General features: G+C 37.2%; 2 protein-coding genes and 1 non-coding gene across 5 annotated transcripts; 1 reads left to right on the forward strand and 2 right to left on the reverse strand.

Moving 5' to 3' along the window:
• Positions 1 to 1,897: 1,897 nt before the first annotated feature.
• Positions 1,898 to 5,590, reverse strand: LOC137737159 (uncharacterized). Of its 2 annotated transcripts, none has more exons than XM_068476553.1 (8): positions 5,149 to 5,590; positions 4,116 to 4,645; positions 3,938 to 4,010; positions 3,536 to 3,613; positions 3,385 to 3,448; positions 2,558 to 2,648; positions 2,321 to 2,405; positions 1,898 to 2,203 (listed from the first exon to the last, which is right to left on the reverse strand). In XM_068476553.1, the coding sequence occupies exons 1-8, from the start codon at positions 5,281 to 5,283 to the stop codon at positions 2,120 to 2,122; spliced, it is 1,140 nt and encodes a 379-aa protein (XP_068332654.1). In that variant the 5' UTR covers positions 5,284 to 5,590; the 3' UTR covers positions 1,898 to 2,119. The 2 variants fall into 2 exon arrangements, with proteins under 2 accessions (XP_068332654.1, XP_068332662.1); XM_068476561.1 differs by having other exon boundaries at positions 2,558 to 2,645; positions 5,149 to 5,587.
• Positions 5,591 to 5,659: 69 nt separating this feature from the next.
• TRNAR-ACG (transfer RNA arginine (anticodon ACG)) lies at positions 5,660 to 5,732 on the forward strand. Its single transcript has one exon. It is a non-coding gene; the product is annotated as a tRNA-Arg (tRNA).
• Positions 5,733 to 7,631: 1,899 nt separating this feature from the next.
• On the reverse strand, positions 7,632 to 21,386 carry LOC137717022 (uncharacterized). Of its 2 annotated transcripts, XM_068456346.1 has the most exons (5): positions 21,352 to 21,386; positions 9,658 to 9,830; positions 9,468 to 9,541; positions 8,575 to 9,016; positions 7,632 to 8,172 (listed from the first exon to the last, which is right to left on the reverse strand). In XM_068456346.1, the coding sequence occupies exons 2-5, from the start codon at positions 9,772 to 9,774 to the stop codon at positions 7,900 to 7,902; spliced, it is 906 nt and encodes a 301-aa protein (XP_068312447.1). In that variant the 5' UTR covers positions 9,775 to 9,830; positions 21,352 to 21,386; the 3' UTR covers positions 7,632 to 7,899. The 2 variants fall into 2 exon arrangements, with proteins under 2 accessions (XP_068312447.1, XP_068312442.1); XM_068456341.1 differs by lacking the exon at positions 21,352 to 21,386 and having other exon boundaries at positions 9,658 to 9,993.
• Between the last annotated feature and the right edge of the window lie 408 nt (positions 21,387 to 21,794).

Consider the following 21,794-nt stretch of genomic DNA (forward strand, 5'->3'; position numbering starts at 1 on the left):
AGCAATGAAGGGAAGTTGGGAGGTCCCCTGAAAAGATCAAAACGTTAATCGAGGATGCCCGTGGTAGTGCTTGCTCCTTTAGGCAGGTCGATTGGAATCATATTTACCGTGAGGCTAATTTTGTCGCTGATGCCTTGACCCACATTGGTCTTTCTCTAGAATCTCCACATGTTTGGGGTCATTGCATACCTACTAGTGCCCTTCTTGCTTTTAACTTTGATTTATTGAAAACGGTTGTACTCGTGGTTTTTCGCTTTAATGCCTATTATTTTATGGATCCCACAAAAAAAAAAAGAATAAATAAATAAATAAAGATAAAGTAAACTCACATTTATTTTTTGATGTTCAAATTTAGAGGGAAGCACTTCAAAGTTTTGATACAAAGATAGCACTCAAAAGGAAAGCACGAAAGAGAATATTTTACCAAGTGAAAATAATTATGTACACACAACTAAGCCAAGAAGCCCTTTAAACAGAAAACCAAAAGAAAATTGGAAGTCCACGTGTCGTAAAAACAGAGAGGCACCATAAAGCAGCTTTGCACATTGGGGGGCATCTTCACTTTATGGAGTGGATTTGACTCAACTTCACGAGGTTGAACAGAAAGATTCTTGAAAAAGAAGCACACTCACAAAAACTACAAGAACCAAGGACAATTATTCAGAGAAAAGATAATTGTCGGCATTTAGATATCAGAAAACACATTTTCTTGTCTATATCACTTTATCTTTTCTTAGAGAAAAGCATTTCATGCTTTATTTCTTTGGACGAATAGGAGGACAGATCCCATAAAAGTCGTCTTTGTTATCATCTCGGAAGTCTTCATCCATGTGATGCTGGGATGACGCGACTTCTGATTCTATATCCTCATCATCTAACCCGTCGAGTTCAAGAATTTTCAAAACCTTTTCTTTCAAATTCTTTTTTTGAACAGAAAGGGCTGGACTCGATTAAAGACAGGTTTTTCAGTCTTTTTGAATGAATCAAGGGTAGAGCAAGGTAACTCAACAACAGGATGCCTATCAAGCAGGATTCTCCAAGCTTTGAGAGCTGATGCCTTTAAATGATCAAGATGAAATTTACACGGAAAAGCTATAGATCTTTCAGTGCTTCTTATGCCAGTGATAATGATATTATGCACCAATTTTGGGATCATATAAATCTTTCTGTGGAGATATGCATCCTTCCATGAGTGTGACAAGTCGAGGTGTAGGCTGAACATGAAAGTACGTGGAGTGAGGGTCTTCAAAATCACATGTGATTTGCAGGTGGACAGATGATTTGGTAATTGTATGGGAGTCCTGAACTCGAACCTCGACTCCTACCTGCAGTTGAGGTGGTTTGACACCTTCAGGAGCATGCCAGTGGGGATCAAATTTATACACTTTTTGCATGGGCTTGGAACAAACAAAAACTCTGCCTCTCCCAAGATAGCCAAAATTGGTGCTTACTGAGTGTAGCGCTATCTTGTTTAGATATCCGAATGTTCACTTCTGTACACAATAGACGTCTGTTTAGATGATGCTTTAAAGTCACGCTGCCAAACTGTTTATTATCCATTCAAAACTGGTACAGAACCTGAATTCCAGTATGAAATAAGTACGTATTACACTTTGTAGTTTAAAAATCAGACAAACGCCACTGATAAAAAGTTGTAGTCCGAGTCCGAGTCCGGCACGTTTATGTCTGCTGGGGCAATTGAGCTGCTAATACGTTTATGATCTCTGTATACTTGTATAGTTCCATTAATGTGGCAAATTTAAAGAAATACAGGGTCCTTGCTGTAGATGTTCATTCGTCCTTCCCACGTAGAGATCCGAAGAGCAATATATCGTACGATCACGGTCCAGCCTAGGTTTCGAAGAAGAGCAATATACCGTAGTGTTTTTGTTATGTGTATAAGAAAGGCATTGGCAACCAGCATACTATTCACAATCATTACTACCTAATCAAAACCGTCGTACAATGCTACGGTGGTGTTTATGTACATGGAGGGGCTTTTGTGTACAATTGTAATAGGAAACATCATCCATATACTAGCTCCAGCAACAGTAATAAACCTTTTGTTATGGTGATGATACAGCAACCATCAGAGAAAAATGCGGTCTACATTATGCATTCACCAACGGCAAATCCCAGGTGACTCCATACGGCTTAGAGCAAGTACTTCCTCATACTTGGTAGCATATACGAAGCCCCATAACTGCATTACACAAAAGTATATGACTTCGTAATATTTTCATCTATTTTCCTCGGAAACAATCTGAATTCATTACGAATACACACACGCACACATCCCTCGGAGAGAATTTGTGCATACCTCAACTTCTTTCACCTCAAAGTCTTCTGAGTTTGCAAGACAAGGATTCCCATAGGTTTCGGAGCACGAGCTTGATCCACTCAATCTGAGACCAAAAAAGCAAAAATTGAACAAAAGAGCAAAAAAGCAACAACTGAACAAAATTCTATATCACTTTATAAAGAGGGATTGCTAAATAAGAAAAGAGTTCTACAATGAAAAGAAAAAATATTAAAAAATCGAAGGAAAAATTCTCACAGCTCACTGTCCAAATATAGCGCAAAATGACCACCCCCGCCAATTGCTAAAAAGTCATTGGAGCACAATGTGAAATAGCGATTTGCACCTGCTTGTACATTTTGCAGTTAATTCTAGCATAATTAGTTTAATATTTTCCATTCAGGTATTTAAAAAAGACGAAGAAGAAGAAAAAGAAGAGAACAACATATATTATTACTCACACAGTGGTTTTCCTCTCTTAAGATGGTTTCATGAATGATAAACTATAACATATTCCAAATGCAATACTCAAGCCTTCCCCAACAGAAAGAAAACAACCATCGTATAATATTTCAAATGGTATATTTAGCATTGAACATCGACCATACAATTGGTTCTGTGCAGTTGCTTATAGAATCAAAAGTGCCAGGACTGCAATTGGGCATTAGGACCGGAACCAGATAAAGTCCATAAAACTAAGAATACAAGAGTTAAAGAAAACAATCACATAATACAAAAGCTACATCAGAAGAATGAAGGCTACCAAAAAGGTTTAACCTAATAGAAATTATAAGATTACATTGGTTCAAAACGCTCCACTACTACTACTACAACTACTATTGCTACTACTATCATATGTTGGACCGTGTGCTTTATATATTTTCAACATATTTAATGACAAGACATATTTTAGTTACTCCCTCACAGAATATTTATTGCAAGCAAAAGTATTCAAGTTTCTATCTCTATCTAATATGAATAAGAAAACAATTTTAAGGCATGAAAAGGACCAGGCCCGCCACCTAAATAAGTTGATGAAAAGTTAGAAACTTTATACCCTGGAAGTAAATAGGATAAATTGGTACCTGTAGGGCGAAATATAACAGGATGGCCGGGTGTATTTGTGAAAACAAATGTATCATTTGTTCCCTGTTTAAAATGTCAGCATGATTACCACAGACATAGAATGAAATCTTTGTAGATGAACTCAATAGACAAAATGCTTTCTAGCAGGACCTGATACTTCTTGTTGGTTGGTCTAAGAGGTGCCTCCACCAAGCCGCCAAAAACTGCGCCTTTACGGTCTCCAACAACCTGTAAAAAAATAAAAAAATAAAGTAGAACATTTTTATTTGGAGAATATGCATCTATATGAACTATGAACTTAAAAACCAGCAAGTTTGATAACGAGTTACAGAAGCAATCCAAACAAATAATTAAGGCAATTGTTCATTATACTTTCCCAAACTGCATGAGCTCAAGGAATCTTATTGATAATTGTTCAGTTTGTGTCACGTCCTGTTGCTTATTAGATGATTTGAACTCAACACGGTACTATAAACAAATTTAGTTGGTCTAAAAATGGTGATATAGAAATTTGTTAAAATGAATGATGCTAATAGTTTGGTTGATAATTACCAGCAAACTGAGGCCAGGCCAAAGCATGCTTCTTCTGTATAGGGTTGACAATGATATGCCATGCCTCCATGTACTGCAGGACACGAGGAATACATTTGTACGATGTTGCATAGGAATGATAAAATAAAAACTTTCAAAAGATCTAACTGTAATGCTGCAAATGAATATTCATGTGTACCTATACAGCAACAACCATTTCCGTCCTTGAACAAGCGCTGGCATTGAAGTATAAAGAGCAGTTCTAGTTATTTCTGTAAGAAGTAAAGAAGGTTCAGAAATGTCTGGGTGATCAACCAAAGGCACAGGCGTTGGGGCTTTCTGCATAGGCCTCATCTCAACTCTAGTGAAGTTCGAATCATTTGCATCATCAACTTTCATGTCAGGGTTACCCTTGCGCTCTTGACTCCGATACCCACCAAATCTTGCAGCCTGGAACATAACTTTACTAAGCGACTGTTTCCCCTTAGAAAGCAAACTTCTCTTTCCAGCATTTCCTTTCATTGCGGAATCAGATGATGGGTTGCTCCTATCCATCTGATCATCAATCTGCTCATCTGAATTTTTATTAGTATCTCCAGACTCTGAAGACGACAATAGTGAGTAGAGGAATGCACTAAAGGAAGACGTGTCGGGCCCATCAACAACATTAGCGGGATTCTCTTCGCTGATTGATCCATTTTGACTTCTTTTGGAGTCATCCACATCTTCCTGCGGAAACAAGAACTATCCAATCAGAGCTCAAACGACTACTTTTAAAGGCTAATTGAACACACAGAGTCTGATGTTTTCCAATAAATAACAAAATGCCTCCATACTCCTCCTAACCCAACTATAAATTGATCTTAGCTTTCCATGGACATGATTTTATCCAGAATTCAAGATTTTATCCAAAACTCCTAAGTTCCTAACCTTTAGTATTGAATTTTGGTTGTAACATACAGTTCGGTTGCAAAAACTAATCAAAGCAAAATTGAAATCCCTCATAACAGAAGTCTCTAAACAATCATATGTAGCTCCAGAAGAAAAGATCCAAGAAAACCCATAATCCAAGTTAAAGACAGAGATTCAGCATGAACTGGGTTTGCAGCCAAACGATCAGAAGACTAAATACCACAAAACACCAAACCATTTATATCATAAAACCCAAAAAAAAACCCAGAAAGCATTGAGAGAGAGAGAGAGAGAGAGAGAGAGAGAGAGAGAGGACTTACAGAGAGAGGAGGAGGAGGAGAGGGTTTGGAGGGCTTGTCAGAAATGGGGTTGAGGAAGACAGTGGTGAGATCAGATACAAAGTGGGCAGCCTTGCTCCGAAACGACCGTGGCCTACCCATCTCTTCCTTTGACATCTATAATCTATCCAACCAATCAAGCATCATCTCTATCAATCATCTGACTGACTCCATTGATTCTGAGTCAGACAAAATACTCCCGATTTCTTGATTTTCCTTTTTTCTGACCAGTTCGTCAAAGGGTCGATCCAAAAAGAAGGAAAGTTTGAGCTTTATCTGATTCAGGGAAAAGGGTTTTTTAGATTGATGAATAAAAGATGGGTAGAGGAAAGAGTGAGCTCGAAGCTAATCAGCTATGGCCTTTCTTTTTCGTACTTTGTTGGGGTCGCTGGTCTGCTGGCGACTCACCTACGCCAAGGCTAAGAAGTGCGCCAGCAGTAGCAGTATAATTTTGATATAATATAAAATATACGACAGTTGGAATAACAACAAGGACTTCATGGCCCAATGGATAAGGCGCTGGTCTACGAAACCAGAGATTCTGGGTTCGATCCCCAGTGAAGTCGGTTTCTTTGTTTTTGTTCAAATTTTTATGGTTTGCTTACTTATGCGGCGTTGGTTGACTTGAAGCATTGTCGGCTTTTATGGACAGTGGTAGACAGCTACACGTACTCCGACACGGCAAAAAGCAAAAGAAAAGTACAAGAAATCCCTCGAAGAAGATTACATCGATTGTATTTGTGGAAAAAAAAAATTTAAAAGTTTAAATATCCTACTTTCATTTCAACTAAAATTCAAGCTTTTTGTAATGAAATCTCTTATTTGACGGATTGTACAGATGATAGTTAACAAGTTGAAGATAATATCAGTGTTGAAGTGGGCCTTCGGCTAGTCTCTATGATAATTTTCACATGGTATTAGAGACAAGTTGTGGGCTCGTACAGCTACGTGATAGGTTTGTCCTGTTGACCCTGCGTGAGGATGGTGGGTCCATTGGCCCGCGCCTAGGGTGAGTCCCTTTGACTCCACATGGTTGATGATGTGTGGATCTTCCACGTGTAATTGGATCCCCACATGAGGAGACGTGTTGAAATATCCATATCGACATAATTTATGAAAGAATGAGAGTTTAAATATCCTGATCCTATTTCAACTAATACCGAGGTTTTTTGTGATAAAACCCCACACGTAGAGATGGTAATTACCAAAACACCTAACGGATTATGCATGTGGTAATTGTGTATATGGTAATTACCAATACATCAAACAAGTGCGTGACCATTACATGTCCGATACGCAGGATTTGAAGGCTGACAAAGATGATGAGTTCCATAAACTCCTGAGACAAACAACCAAAAGCTTGACCTTCGCTTAGAAATACTTTGAGAAGGTTCTTCGACAGGCCATCAACAAGCTGGGGACAGATGGAGGAGCACTTACTAGAGTTCTTACCACTCGGGCTGAGGTGACTTGCAGCGCATCAAAGAAGAATACTACCGGAGGAAAAACGTTCGTTTGGACCAAGCGATTGTCAAGGACACTCGCGGGGACTATGAGAAGTTTCTTGTGTAACTGATCGGACATGAAGATGCTTGAGTAACGCTGCTGATCCCATAAGGGTTATTTTCCATGAGTTATTATTATTGTTTCGTTTCTCTTTTCTTTCTTTCTTTCTTTCTTTCTTTCTTAGATTGGTAGCGAGTTTAGGGTTCGATTATCTCTAGTTTAACAAAATAACTTCACTAATTTAGTAAATTAAGATTTTGTTGTTCACTGCGAATCTATGAAGACCTCAAACTACTGCTCTTGAGACCAAACCCGCAACTCCTTTCAGGAGAAACTTTCATAGATTCGCCCTCAAACTACTGCTCTTGAGACCAAACTTGCAACTCCTTTCAGGAGAAACTTTCATGTCACGTCCCGACGCAACGGGGTGTACACACACCACACCAATGAGTGCTTCATTGGCTTCGTTTTTTTGTGCTTCAAGAGCCACATTAAGGTGCACATTAAACACAACTTATTTTTTCACAAACTAGCCCCTTTAGGTCCATTTTCTTTCAGAAGGATCTAATAAGCTAGAGTTGGAACTGTAAACTTTCTTCAAGTAATTAAAATTGGAAAATCATTTTCGCATTCTTGTTTTCTCCACTCCTTAATTTATTTCTAAACTATCTATCACTTGACGTACCTTGATTTATTCAATCCAGTGACTAGGACAAAAAAAAATGAGAGAGGAGCGCATGGGGAGAAAAAGAAAGTGCGGAAATAATTTCCCTTAAAATTAACCTAAAGTATGAACTTATCCACCTTTTTCAATCCAAAAAACAGGATCTCAACCAGATTTTCTTGACACCAATGGCTGGACCAAGCAAGTAGAAGAAGAGTGTAAAAATTCTTAAATTATCATCTATTTTGTAAATGAAATAGATAGGCCCAGAAACAAGTGAACACAAACTTGAAACTGAGATAAACATGCTTGTAATAACCAATTAGTCAAAACCTCCTGCATATTTTTCTGACTACATTTCATGCACTACCCACATATTACTGTATGGCTACAACTCAGTCTCACATCCAACGCCCCAAAACCCTAGAGATCGAAGATGCTCATCTCATCAGGGCGGGCAAGAAGGGTTTTACAAGTCAGAACACAGAGTCCGCTATGGGAAATCATATGATGGGACCGACTTTATTGATGATAAAGGAAAGTAACAAGTCAGGGATTATGAGTTAAACCAAGGCAATGCTGCTCTCTCCACCGGGGGGCTTGCGAACACCACCCAGATAGTCTCTGGATGATGCCTTTCCATCAGCAAAGATGTTGCTGCCATTCATCTCTCTCAGCTTAGCCGTGCTTAGGGGCTTTTCAGCAGACCCTGGAGCAACATCACCTTTAAATATATCATTCCCTGTCAGCTCTGCAAGCTTCTGGTTATGTATTTTCCTAGAATTCATGGAAACAGGTTCCTCACTGAACATAATATTACTCTGACCTCCAGCAGGCTGTGTGACAAAAAGTAAATTTCAATACAACAATTCAAGAAATGTTACTTCGCAAGATAGTCTAGGATTACTCGGCAGAGTAATACATACCTGGATTACAGGAAAGTGTTCACCAGCAGGCTATCTTTCTAGGCTATCAATTTTGAACCTTTGATCCAATTAATTCTCGTTGGAAAGAATGGTCCAAACTAACAGTCTCACAACCTAACATATCAGACGACTATTTGACAACAAACCCTAAACAGGAGAACCCTCAATTGCATACTTAAAACCAAAATTAAGGAAGTCCAATTTATCTAGTGTTATATTTCCTAATTGATTAATTATCATAACTAAAGCTGAGAAAAGAAGATATGAATGAAAACATTCATTCACAAAAACAAAATGAATCAGTAAACTCACATTTGAAACTTTGACAGAGGTGCGTAGATTTCGGGGTGCAGGCTCCCCAATGTCTCTGGTTTCTCTAGTTTGCAGGGTGTGAGCAGCAGCCAATGATCGAGGCACGACTTCAGGAGGAGGGCCAAAGATGTCATTTCCAGTGAGCTCCTTTGACTTGGCATTTGATCCGCTCTTCTTGGATTTTAAATCGGAGTTGGACTGCAATGTCCCACTCAATTCACGCTGCTTGGCAACCTCAGGAACAGTGACAGGCTTCTTAGGCGTGACATGTTCATCAACACTGAATGAGATTTGGCTGATTCCATTGAGTGCTTGCTGATAAATTCGAAGCCCTGTTTTGTTACTAGCATTATTAGATTCTGGTGCAGCGTCCTTGCCTGAACCCGCTGCAAATATGCCATTTCCAGTAATCTCCTTCAGTTTATAGCCTGAACAAGGCTTCCTGTACCACATTTCATCTGGGTTTTAGATTTTCAACATTGACCATTAACCATATACTTTAAACTTAAAGTAGTGATTTTTTTTACCAAAAAAAAAAGGTACTGATTTCTTGGTGGATCTAAGATGGGCAAATTTGAAAAAAAAAGAGAAGGAAAAAAATTGGGTTTCATTGCAAGCATTTGTAGACATATGTGGGTTAGGCTAGTCGGGCAAGGCAGTGAACTGCCTCGGATATTAGAGTAGTTTACAATATCGTCTTATCAGAAAACATAAATTAGGATCACATGAATATAAAACAATCAAAGTTAATATTCTTCTGATCAGAAAACAGAAAATTTTGTAGCCTTCATTCAGCAGTTTGAGCAGGTTGATGGGTAATTAGCAGAAAATTAGAGTAATGAAGCATGCACCACTAAATTAATAGCTAGATCTGAGTTGAGAGGAGATCTTACTGTTTGTTGAGGCTCTGAGCTTCTTCATCAGTGATCTGACCGCCATGGAGCACCTTGCTGATTCCATCCGACGGCTGAAAATGCACCTCTTGAGCTTGATTAGCTTTCTTAATTCACCATCACCAAGAAAGAAAGCAAGAAGAAATTTACATTGAGTACTGAGTAATGTTGAAGTGGAAAGTAAAGGAACCTGATGAGAGCGGTGGGCGGAGGAGGCGGTGGGCGGAGAGTCGGAGTGTGGGACCTCTTTCCACGTCAGCATATCGGCAGTGTCTCTGCGAGGCTTTCTCGGTGGTGTTCTCTCCATTGTTTTCGGTCTCACTCTCTCCCTCTGGTCTGAGTCTCTCTTCGTCCTTTGGCCGGCTATGGGGTTTTGAGATAATTTTGAATTTTGAATGAGTAGAAAATAGTATTCATAAATAAATAAAGCAAAAGTAATAAAATCCCATAACATTTTGTCATTTTCGAAACAGGAGAACAGAGAGGTCTCGGACCATCATCATGTCAAAGTTCACAGGGAGTTCGACTTTGAGACGGTAGATGATTAAATGTTTTTCTTTAGAAAAAAGGACAAGTGCCTTTAATTGGTACAGGGAATTACGTGGGTGATCTGTCTCTCAACACAAAGATTTCAGAGCATTCCCACCGTTGGGTTTGGCTCGGGGGACAGGCTTCAAAGCAAGGGTCCGAGGGCCGGTGGGAGGGCTCTAGCGTGGGCTAGCCCGATGGAAGGAGGAGGTCTGAGCTCCGGGCCCGTGGGGGATTGCCAGCCCGAGAGCCCGAGGTGGACATGACGTCAGGCTGACGCTAGGGTGGCGTCAGCGCAATATTTAATTTTTTTTGTGTCAGGCGCGTGCACCCCACCCACGCGTGGGGGCGCGTCGCCGACACAAAAATCAGAAAAAAAAGAAGCTGTCAGTTACCGTTGGGAAGCCACGTGGCTTCCCACGGTGCGTTAGATCTCAACGATCACTTAATTTGGACCGTTCGATCTCAACGGTAAAAAAAAAAATTAAGTCAGATTTAATATCCACCGTTCGATCTGAGATCAACGGTGGATATTAAAATGCTTTATAAATTAAAAAATAAATGAAAAAATAGTTTTAAAAATCTGAAAAGTTACCGTAGTGACACGTGGCACAATCTGGAGTGTTGGAATTCAAATTTTTTTATATCCAACGGTAGAGATTAATTAATTGAATAAAAATTTAAAAAAAATTGTAAAAAATTCAAAAAAATATCTGAAAAATCTGAAAAAAATTGTAAAAAAAATTGTTTTTTACTTTTCTATAAATACTTTCTCATTATCATCTACCTTACACAACAATTTCATATTTTCTCAACTACTTTCAATCACATTCCTTTCTTTGTCTCAAAGTTTGAATCCATTTTTTTTCAACAAAATGACCACTGGTGCAGGTACGAATTGGTCGCTTATTGAAGATGTTGCGTTGTGTACTAGCTGGGTTGAAGTTACTTATAGTTCGCTTACGGGTAATGAGATGCAGTTGCGAGAAATGTGGAGTCTTATTCATACCAATTTTCTTGAGAAAATTGGTGGGAAAAGAACCAAAGAATCGATGTCCAGTCGTTGGAAATTACTTAGCCAATCGTTTAGTACGTGGAGAGACGTCTTGGCACAAGCTAGTAGTAATATTCGAAGTGGGGAAAATTACTCGGATCAGGTAACAATATATTATTTATTTGATACCCAAATTTACATTATAATTATTTGTTTGTAATATTTATTTGTTACCTACATAATTTATTATTTATTGTTTGTATTATTTATTTGTTACCTACATAATTTATTATTTATTTGTTACCTACATAATTTATTATTTATTGTTTGTATGATTTATTTGTTACCTACATAATTTATTATTTATGGTTTGTATTATTTATTTGTTACCGACTCACATTATAATTATATTGTTTGTATTATTTATTTGTTACTTATTTTCATTATAATTATTTATTTGTATTATTTATTTGTTACTTATTTTTATTGTGTAGGAACTTCAAGTACAAGCTTGGTACGCTGCCAAAACCAAAAGCAAAAATAAATCATTCAACCGGTGGAAATGTTGGAATATTGTCAAAGATTGTCCTAAATTTAGAGTTGTGCCAGTCGGTCTAGAAGTGCACATGAACAACACCCCTCTACACTCTACACCCGATCATGTTCATGAAGATGATGCAGAAGAAGTGCCCGAAACGCCCCTCCCTGAACTAGCGTCGGGTTCGACCCGTTATCCAATTAGGCCTGAAGGTAAGAAGGCTTCAAAGAGAAAAGGGGGTGCTTCCAAGAATGATTATGCAAAGTTCATGGAAGAACTTACTCGCCAAGGTGAATTGACTTTGGCGAGGGAAATGGCGAAAGATGAGGCTGATAAGGCTAGAGAGGCAGCAAAAGCAGCAGCTGTTGAGAGAGAATTTTATGCTAATGAGAGAGAAAGAGAGCTACTTAGGCAAGAAAGGGAACATGTTAGAGAAGAAAGACGGGCTCAACAAGATCGTGAGATTATGAACATGTCTTTAGAAGGGAAGTCTCCAAATTCTAAATTTTTTTGGAAGTCAGAAAAAGCGGACGTGGTGCGAAGGAGGCGTGCAAGAGAAACGATAGCAAGCCAAGGTGGTTCTAGCACCGTAAGAGAAGATCATCATAGCACCACAAATTGGTTAAGTAATGATGAATAGAGTACTTTTTGTAATCGGTGCCCATAATTTTCCAATCACTTTGGGTTGTAATTTATTATTTATTGTTTGTATTATTTATATTGTTTCCAATTTCTTGAATATTTATTCAAATTAATTTGGTAAGTTATTTATACTAAGAATTACCCTCTGCCTCCTTGCTTTCCTCACGACATGAAAATTATTAACAAACCATCTGCCTCCTTGGTAAGTTATTAACAAACACTCTGCCTCCTTGCTTTATGCCAATTGTGATTTATTATTGTTTAAGCCCACTCTGATATTTTGTTTTATTGAAAAAAAAAAAGTGATTTTCTACTTGTATAAAATAATTAAAAGTCCATGACCATCGTTCTAATTATCTTCTTTTTTACATAGATTAAAACCCACATGAAGTGTGGCTCTGTTTTCTTCTTATAATACATATACTAAGAATTACATAAACATAAACATAAAAAAATTACATATACTAAGAATTACATAAACATAAACATAAACATACTAAGAATTACATAAACATAAACATAAAAAAATTACATAAACATACCTAATAATAAAACACACCAAATAAAATAACATAAACATACCAAATTCAAAAAACCACTAAATGAACTTAATTATCTTCAGCTTGTTTCAATGCCCATTGGTGCTCTATCAAGTCAATTTGTCGGGCATTGTGCATGTCTGGCATTTGAAATGCAGTATATCGTTGAATAAGCTTTTCATTGTAACGTCCATCCCTTTGTAATGGCTCATGTTGCACGGGCTCATCGGTGGCGTCATGAGCACAATATATACGTGTTCTTGAATTGTTCATCGGGTCTGGCTTATATTCATCAACAGCTTCATAACGTACTCATCTTCCACAATCATGTTGTGAAGAATGATGCACGTCATCATGATGGATCGAAGCGACTCTACATCAAACAATCTGGCAGCACCCCTGACGATCGCCCAGCGAGCTTGGAGGATACTGAAACAACGCTCCACATCCTTCATGCACCCCTCTTGACAGCTTGCAAAGTGTTTTTCCTTTGCACTCCGCGGACGTGGCACTGTTTTGACAAATGTTTACCATCGTGGGTAAATGCCGTCAGCTAGGTAGTATGGGCCGTCGTACATACGTCCGTTGACCTCATACGTAACTTTTGGTGTCTTTCCTTGCAGGACATCGTTGAACACTGGGGATTGGGCAAGGACGTTGATGTCATTTTGAGCTCCCGGGACCCCGAAAAAGGCGTGCCAAATCCATGTATCAAAAGATGCCACCGCTTCTAGAATGATACTTTTGCTCATTTTCTGTCCCCGTAAGCGCCTTGCCATGCACTTGGACAGTTTTTCCACGTCCAGTGCATACAATCAATGCTTCCAATCATCCCAGGAAAACCACGCATCTCCGCCTTCTTCAACAGCCGCTCCAAGTCCATGTGTGTAGGTTTGCGGAGGTACTCAGCGGTGTAGATAGATTCAATTGCTCCGCAAAACCTCATCAGGGACTCAAGAATGGTTGATTTCCCCATCCTCGTTATCTTATCCACTTAGTTTGCAGATACTCCATATACAAGCATCCGCAAGGCAGCAGTAATTTTTTGCTCAGGCAGTAGACCCATAGCACCACAAGCATCTTTTTTTTGCACAAAATAAGAATCATGGTTGCAAACAGCAATCATGATTTTGTTGAACAAATGTCGTTCCATTCTAAAACGACGTCTAAAGTACGTATCAGGGAATGCACTATTAGGAACAAAATAATCATCCAAGAGTTCCATACCTCGTCTTTGCCTGCTTCTATCAAGGTTTTCGGAACGGCTAGGCCTGCAGATCTGAGCCGCAGCTTGGATGACTCGACGGGAATGTGAGGCTCTGCCCTTTCTTACTTCGTCATCTCTCATTTGACGCTCCTCATCCTCTTCCCTCTCATTTCTTACCCCCTGGTGATTGAACATTGCTTCTGATTCGTTAAACAATTCTTCCTCTTCCTGATTGAATTCCCACATCATCCTTGAGGAAGAAGAAGACATTGTAAGAAAGAAACAGAAACTATGAATAATGATACAGATTTTTGTGAATAAGGAAGTAGAAACTATGAATAATGATAGAGATCTTGAGAATTTTGGTGTGAGATTTGTAAGGATGGATGGTGGATTATATAGAGGATTCAGAAAGGATTAGGTTGTACATAATGCCACGTGGCATGCGGTCATTCGTTACAAATTTGATGGAAATCTATCCTCAAAGATTGTGAACAGATTATGACACGTGGCATGCCGTCATTCGTTAAAAATCTGATGGAAATCTATCCTCAAAGATTGTGAACAGATTATGACACGTGGTGCGACGTGATTGGTTAATAATCTTATCAGAAATCCATCACCAATAATTGTATTATTTTGTATTATTTAATAATACTTCGGATAATGACACGTGGCGCAACGAGAACGATTAAAAATCTTATCCGATATTACAATTAAAATTATTTTGTATTATTTTATAAATAAAAAAAAATACTAATATTTTATTGCCTATTGCCAGGGCTATTGAAGTGTAACGGTGGAGATGCAAATTCTATTGTCAGGGCTACTTATTGTTCATTAAGGGCAATTACTGTTCATTAGGTGGATTGAATAGTGCATTGCCAGGGGGAGGGCTCCAACGCTGGAGTTGCTCTCATAGGGGCTGGTTTGGAATTACAGTACTTCTAAAAATACAATTTATTAAAAAATTTAGAACATCAAATTTGTTTAGTAAAAAAAAATGTTTTCTTAAAAATATTGTTGTCAATGACAGTAGAAAAACATAGAAAAGTATACCCCATATATATTACAAAATTAAAATCATTGTCCTACATTATTCCCTTTGACAATTAGTATATCATATAAAAGATCATATATTTTTTAGTCATTTAACATGTTTACAACAATTTATATAAAAGTTTACCAAAGACTCAGACACTTTTTTTGTTTTTGTTAAAAACACTTTTACAAAAAATTAAAAAAAAAAATACAAAATTCTCAACAACTTTATTTTATAGTTGCTTGTTCTCACAACACAGCAAAAGCAATTATTTTACAAAGCACAACAATACAAAACTAACTCTTAGTATGTCGAACTGCTCTGACTATTTTTGTCGAATATACTAATTTGTGCATCAAATACTACTCTCTAAGACCATCTCCAATCCGTCATTTAGTATTACGGTCTAATGGTATTCCTCTTCACTTGTAAGTGAGATGTCTTAAGTTTGGTTCTCGCCAAAGACAAAGTTGAACCACATTATTATGGCAAGCCTATTGTAAGACTTGACTTGCTTCCAATCCCATTAGTATAGATACTATCGTTTATTAAGAAAAAAGAAGACTATTTCCAACCTTTGGTTAAAACCTAATATTTTTAACCTAAAAACCTTTTTTCTTTTTTTTTGCTCCAATAGTTCTAGGTTAAAATATTAACTTAAAATTATTAAAGAATGAATTTAAGCTAAATTTTTTTTTCAGTAACTTTTTTCAAAATAAAATTTATGTAGATTATCATAATTTATTTGTATAAACATTTTCACATAAAAATATTTAGAGTTCGAGAAAAGTTGAAAATTCACTAAACCAACCCATGAAACATATACTTATAGAGTTTTTGGATGAATTTTGATTTAAATATTTTTTTTATAATTGTTTTAGCAGTTGGATCTAACTCGACCGTTTTAGACTTTTTTTTATCATTAGATTGCTCATATTTGATCTCAACCCTTGAATTCAATGTATTTAAAATTTTAAAATGACCCAAATTTTAGATTTTAACCCAAAACTTATTTTAGATCTAACCATTGGAGAATGATTTGAATAGTTTAAAACATAAATTTGGTGGGCTAGCCTTTTAACCTGGCCTAAATTCTTGGTTAAATTTGCTCAAATTTTAGGTTTTAACCCAAAACTCAATTTAGGTCTAACCATTGGAGAAAGATTGGATTAGTTTACAACCTACATTTTAGGTTTTAACTCAACGGTTAGAGATGGTCTAAATACTCATGTTTGATGCAGTATTGAACTAAAGACCATATTATCTACCCACCTTAAAAAAATTTCGTTCCCGAAATTTGAAAGAAGTTCCTAAACATAAAATACTCAAGGATAGAAAGAAAATATATAAAGAAGAAATCAAGCTAGAGCGGTTGCATAAAAGAGACTGTCATTTCACCGCAATCGGATTGCAATGATTCCTCTTTCATACCTCCAAACTCAAATTTTCCCTCTTCTTCAGTACAATACTATAATATAATCCCTTCACAAGAACATAAAGTAATATATATATGAGGATTAGGTGTGGGACCCACTCCACATCAAATTTCAACACTCCGAACCGCCGTCTATTTTGTAAGTCTCGATTAATAGATCATCCTTGCAAAAAATTCAATTCAATCAGAAACCATTTACCAATTTAATTATTAATATCAAATTTCATTGTTTCTTATATAACAAAGTACTCATTCATTTCTTTGAACCCAATTAGATATCTTAAATATTTCCGATTTGGCTAATATTTTGCAAGGATGATCTATGAGATACAACTTGAAAAATGGATGGTTCCGATCGTTAAAATTCAATGTGGTGTGGACCCCACAACTAATCTCCATTTAAAAATAAAAAAAATGAGGATCATTTCCCTTAAAAGCATCCTATATATAATAATAATAACAACAACAACATAACGTCAAAATTATAATAACGTAAAATTAAAATAGTTATACTGAAATCAAAACTAAACATAGAAATGATTTTTCAATTACACACTCGTAGCGTCACGTACTCTGAAGATATGTGTGTAGTAACCTGGGTCAAGTCCAAACAATAAATAAATAGCAATACTAACATAGACGAACCTACTCATCCACTTGCTTAACGAATCCAACGAATAATTTACCGGTAGCCTGCAATACCAATAACTCGTTGTCGTCACGATAAGCAAGCAAATAATTTCCGATGGTGCAATATTACCATCTTGCCCCCCATTGGGAAATACACATAAATCAACCAAATATTGCATTGATCGCGCTCACGTACTACTGTCTGGGGTGACATCATCAAAAGTAAGCAATTTCCTATACCATAAACTCGATCCTTTGAATACTTGTTCGCAATACTCTTACGTCAATTGTGTATTATCCATAGACCCTTTATACCACGTCTCAAACGGAGCTATACCAAAAATTGAAATAGTAACCGTAGTTATACATAACTCTAATAAGGATAAGTGTTGTTATAATCTTACTAAAACTGTAGAACGGATAAAAGCAACATGTTCACTAAGGTCTGGATAGTTCGTTCAGACAAACCGTTAGTCTAAGGGTGAAATGTGGTACTAGACAAAAACTTAGTACTCATAACGTTCAAGTAGGCTTTCAATGACTTGGAAGTAAATCGCACATCATGACGAAATACAATAGTCACATGCACACCATGTAGCCAAACAATGTAGTTCATAACACCTTAAAGAGCAGATTCATAGTGAATTTCTCTCGAATTTAGCAAAAAAATATGTTAAGAATGTTAAAAGAACAATCACGGATTTGAGGGTCAAAACAAGTCCATCAAATCAAGAATATAAGGTAACTGGAATTAATGCATGACATCTCACTACAACGGTAGCTTCCGAGAGATTCAATCACCAACAATAAGGATTCATTTAGCAGAGTATTTGTTGGGTGATTGATGAATTAATGGTCATAACTAAAACTTCAATGTCCGAGCAATTCTCCCAGAGATAATACGAAGTGCAGTAGGGTAGACGCGTACTCAAGGTTGACTAGAATGCTTTTAGGCACAAGGAGGTGACTATGGAATCACAGTCAAAGTAGATGTTGATTGAAATGCCAAAAAATCTAATAAATTCAAAAATGAGAAAATTCACCAAGTGGTCTAAAATGTAGTCCCTCTGGACCAACAAAAAGTGAGTTAACTTATCAAGTCGGTCAATATTCACCGAAACATCCCCATAACCTCCATACATACAAGATACCTCATATCGAAACTTTATGGTGATATTCCCCATTTCCATTTGGATACAAAAAGTGATTATAACCACTCGGATGATTTCCTGATGATTTGTAGGTAACGTCATATCAATAGTCATGAATTTTCAATTGAAATGAGGTAAGACAAAATGAAGGTGTTCAAGGGTAGATATGTCTTTTGCTGTGGTAAATAGTAACTACATTTACATAACCAGGGTAATACACGATAATGCAATTGTAGATGTTCATTTGGTTCTTTCATTGCTGGAAATTTAGCTTATTTCAAGTGAAGATGTATTTGAGAAGTCTATGGTTGGTAAAGATTTTGGACACGTTCTCCACAAAGAAGTGTCATCTGGTTTTCAAATAAAGATTGTAACGGTTGACTCTAAGTCATGGATAAGATGGTTCATTCGTACGGTTTTAATCGTTGGAAAATATAAGTGATAATCCATCATGCTGCATCTACACAGCCAAACATCCAGAGAAAACGTCATCATAGATTTCAAAATGATCAATGTCATCGAAAGATGTAAAACAAATGTGAGGTGAGACAATAGTTCGATTGTTAGAACTTTATTCATAATCAACATCACAAACTAGACTAACTTTCCTCAATCAACAAGTGGGGAAAAACACTATACCTGAGAAATCGCTAATAAACTGTCGACAAAATCGACAAGACCAAAGATATCTCGAATTTCACAACACTTTGTGAGGATTTCAACTTCCTTTCGTTACAACCTTTTAGAAAAAATAAAAGAATATTGTCTACTGAGATCACGTGTCACGTCCCGATCCCGACATACGTTCAAGATCGACACATGACGTCAACAAATCCCTGTTTATTTATCATGTATCTTCTTCGAAACAAGACCAAAACTAATCAATGATTTAACCACACATTCATTTTCTTTTATTTCATGACTACATCTAACCTTAGCGTTAGACTGCCTACGTACCCTAAGAAGGGGTCAAGCCATTCGTAGTTCACCATTCACTAAACTTAGACATTTATCCCAGTGCGTTCTAATAAAAAGGCATTGCATTCCTCAATCAATTATTGGGACTTGACAAGCATGAATTACTAGATTCAGGGCTACATAACAAACCCACATGACCATCAAGATTTCCATTTCATCCATCTCATAAATCACTATGTTTCAACATAATACTGCAATTTATAGCATGCAACACCTCAAAGAACAACCAACGAAGCACAATATTATTTTCTAGTCACATTGGTCAATGAATCTAATCATAGTAATAACAATCATACCCAACATCATTCCACAATAACTCTCCAACGGAATCTAACTAAAATATGGTCGCCTATTGAAATGTACCTAGTACAACTAATCCTCATCACCCCTAGAATGCATATGGTCCCTCATTGCGGATATACCAAGCAGAACCATATGCATAATCTAATCGTGCAGGCAGTGATCACCCATCACGGATATACCAAGCATGATCACCCCTGAAATACGTATGGTCCCCTATCGCGGATATACCAAGTAGGACCACATCCTAACTCTAGGTAGTGATCACTCATCGCAGATTTACGAAGCATGATCACTCCTAGAACGTGTATGGTCCCTCATTGGGGATATACCATGCAAAACCATATGCATAGTCTACTAACGTAGACAGTGATCACCCATCGTGGATATACCAAGCATGATCACCCCTAACAGTCCCCCATCGCGGATATACCAAGTAGGACTGTATCTTATAGCTCTAGGTAGTAATCACCCATCGCAGATATACCAAGCATGATCACTCCTATAATGCGTATGGTCCCTCATTGCGGATAAACCAAGCAGAACCATAGGCATAGTCTAATTGTGCAGGCGGTGATCACCCATCGTAGATATACCAAGCATGATCACCCCTGAAATATGTATGGTCCCCTATTGCGGATATACCAAGCAGGATCATCCTTGTACCACTACTACATGGTGCAGTCACATCATACATTCTATAACATACATCAGTTCATCATGAATCTCAATTTCACAAATATACACTATCGACTCCACTTAACCTAACAATATGTAAATAATAACATGGTCACGACATAACATTTGTAAAAGTACAACTTTAGAAAACATGGAACATGTAAAAGTCAAATATAAGTATGCCATCTTCTGAAATTAATTAAATGATAAGCAAATACCATATACAACCTTCTCCATATCGGCCTCTATACATAAAAACCAATAGGCATATAATTCGTACTGTAAATCCCTATTATATAGATCACATATCATGTTGTGTGTGTGTGTGTGTATAAAGCAAAAAATAGAAAGAGCCATCGGGTTTCCCTCTAATTACTACTTCCTACTTTTCTGAACCATAAACCATATTAGTTCTGTAAATAACAACTTACAATCAGTCATTAGAAGAATAAAGAAATTTGGAACGTTTACCCATATATGCAAGCTACAGGTTGACCACAAGTGAAGTAGTTTGTTCCCTAATTCTTTCTTGCATTTGAAACTAATCAATTAGCAGCCAAAGTAGTATCGTATATAAAGCAGTCTTGCAAAGGTAGAAATCTCGTAGGGTTGGATTTGTGAAGCTAATTCCACAATACTAATTCAAAAGTAGTTTTGGTGGATCAACTCCATACAAATGTTTTACTTGAAATAGCTGAAACAATAAATATAAAAATATACACACGTGTATAGTTTCATGACGTGAAAGCTAGCTTCGTTTAGTTCCAGTATATACATCCACACACATATACATACATATGCACACACCTGCTAAGAAATATGAATATATACTAGCTATTATGCATATAGCTTTTGACGATGATTAATAGTTGATGAACCGAACCGTTAAATACAATTATATGTAATTTATGGGAGAAACTTGGCAACGGCACAATCAAATCAAAAGGACACTTAACAAAAGTGAAAAACCTTACCTCCAATCCCTGAATTGAGCTAATCAGATAGCAGTTAAACTCTAACAACCCCGATTAAGCCGAAGAACATCCCATTACAGAAAATTAAAACCTAACTTGATTAAATCCTCCAATTGATATTTCTATTTGGAATGAAGTTGTATAATAAATATCTGACAGCATCAAGATTCATGATACTGCGGAAGAAGAGTGAGATTTGGGTTGAGAGAATGAATAGAACCTGGGTTGGTTATTGAGAAGAGCCCCACCTACTTGTCAGAAGTATTTGCATCTCTTTCCTCCCAATCCCATCGCAGCTTCCCTCGTTTTTCCTTTTTGTTCCCCCCAAGAAGAAGGTCGGTTCCCCCTTCTTTTTTCTTTTTCCCCAAATGGCTTTTGTTCTCTCCCCTCCCCCCTAGCTGAGAGAGAAGCCGGATCCCAAAAAGAGAGGCTTGATCCCAATGGGATCAGAACCCTCTCTTGATCCTTAAAAACTGAGCCTGCAAAGCAGGCAATCGTAACCGTTGAAATTTGATCTAACGGTTATAATTATTATAATTTTTAGAGGTCTCCTTATTTTTAACCGTTGGATCAAATTTCAACGGCCACAATTGTTTGCTTAGCATGCTCAATTTTTTAAGGTTAGGAGAGGATTCTAATCCGTCCCCGTGAACCCAAATAACCAATACATTTATAGGAAAACTAATGAAAA

Source organism: Pyrus communis, chromosome 1, assembly GCF_963583255.1.
Source record: "Pyrus communis chromosome 1, drPyrComm1.1, whole genome shotgun sequence".
Classification (NCBI taxonomy): domain Eukaryota; kingdom Viridiplantae; phylum Streptophyta; class Magnoliopsida; order Rosales; family Rosaceae; genus Pyrus; species Pyrus communis.

Excerpts from the sequence above, each read along its gene's own strand:
- LOC137737159 (XM_068476553.1), bottom strand. The coding sequence starts at position 5,283 with ATGTCAAAGGAAGAGATGGGTAGGCCACGGTCGTTTCGGAGCAAGGCT. Across the intron at positions 4,646-5,148 it reads CTCCTCCTCCTCCTCTCTCT|GAAGATGTGGATGACTCCAA; the intron begins GTAAGTCCTCTC and ends TTGTTTCCGCAG. Across the intron at positions 2,406-2,557 it reads CTATATTTGGACAGTGAGCT|ATTGAGTGGATCAAGCTCGT; the intron begins GTGAGAATTTTT and ends TTTTGGTCTCAG.
- LOC137717022 (XM_068456341.1), bottom strand. The coding sequence starts at position 9,921 with ATGTTATGGGATTTTATTACTTTTGCTTTATTTATTTATGAATACTAT. Across the intron at positions 9,017-9,467 it reads GCTCAGAGCCTCAACAAACA|GAAGCCTTGTTCAGGCTATA; the intron begins GTAAGATCTCCT and ends AATGTGGTACAG. Across the intron at positions 8,173-8,574 it reads CCTCTGTCAAAGTTTCAAAT|CCTGCTGGAGGTCAGAGTAA; the intron begins GTGAGTTTACTG and ends TTTGTCACACAG.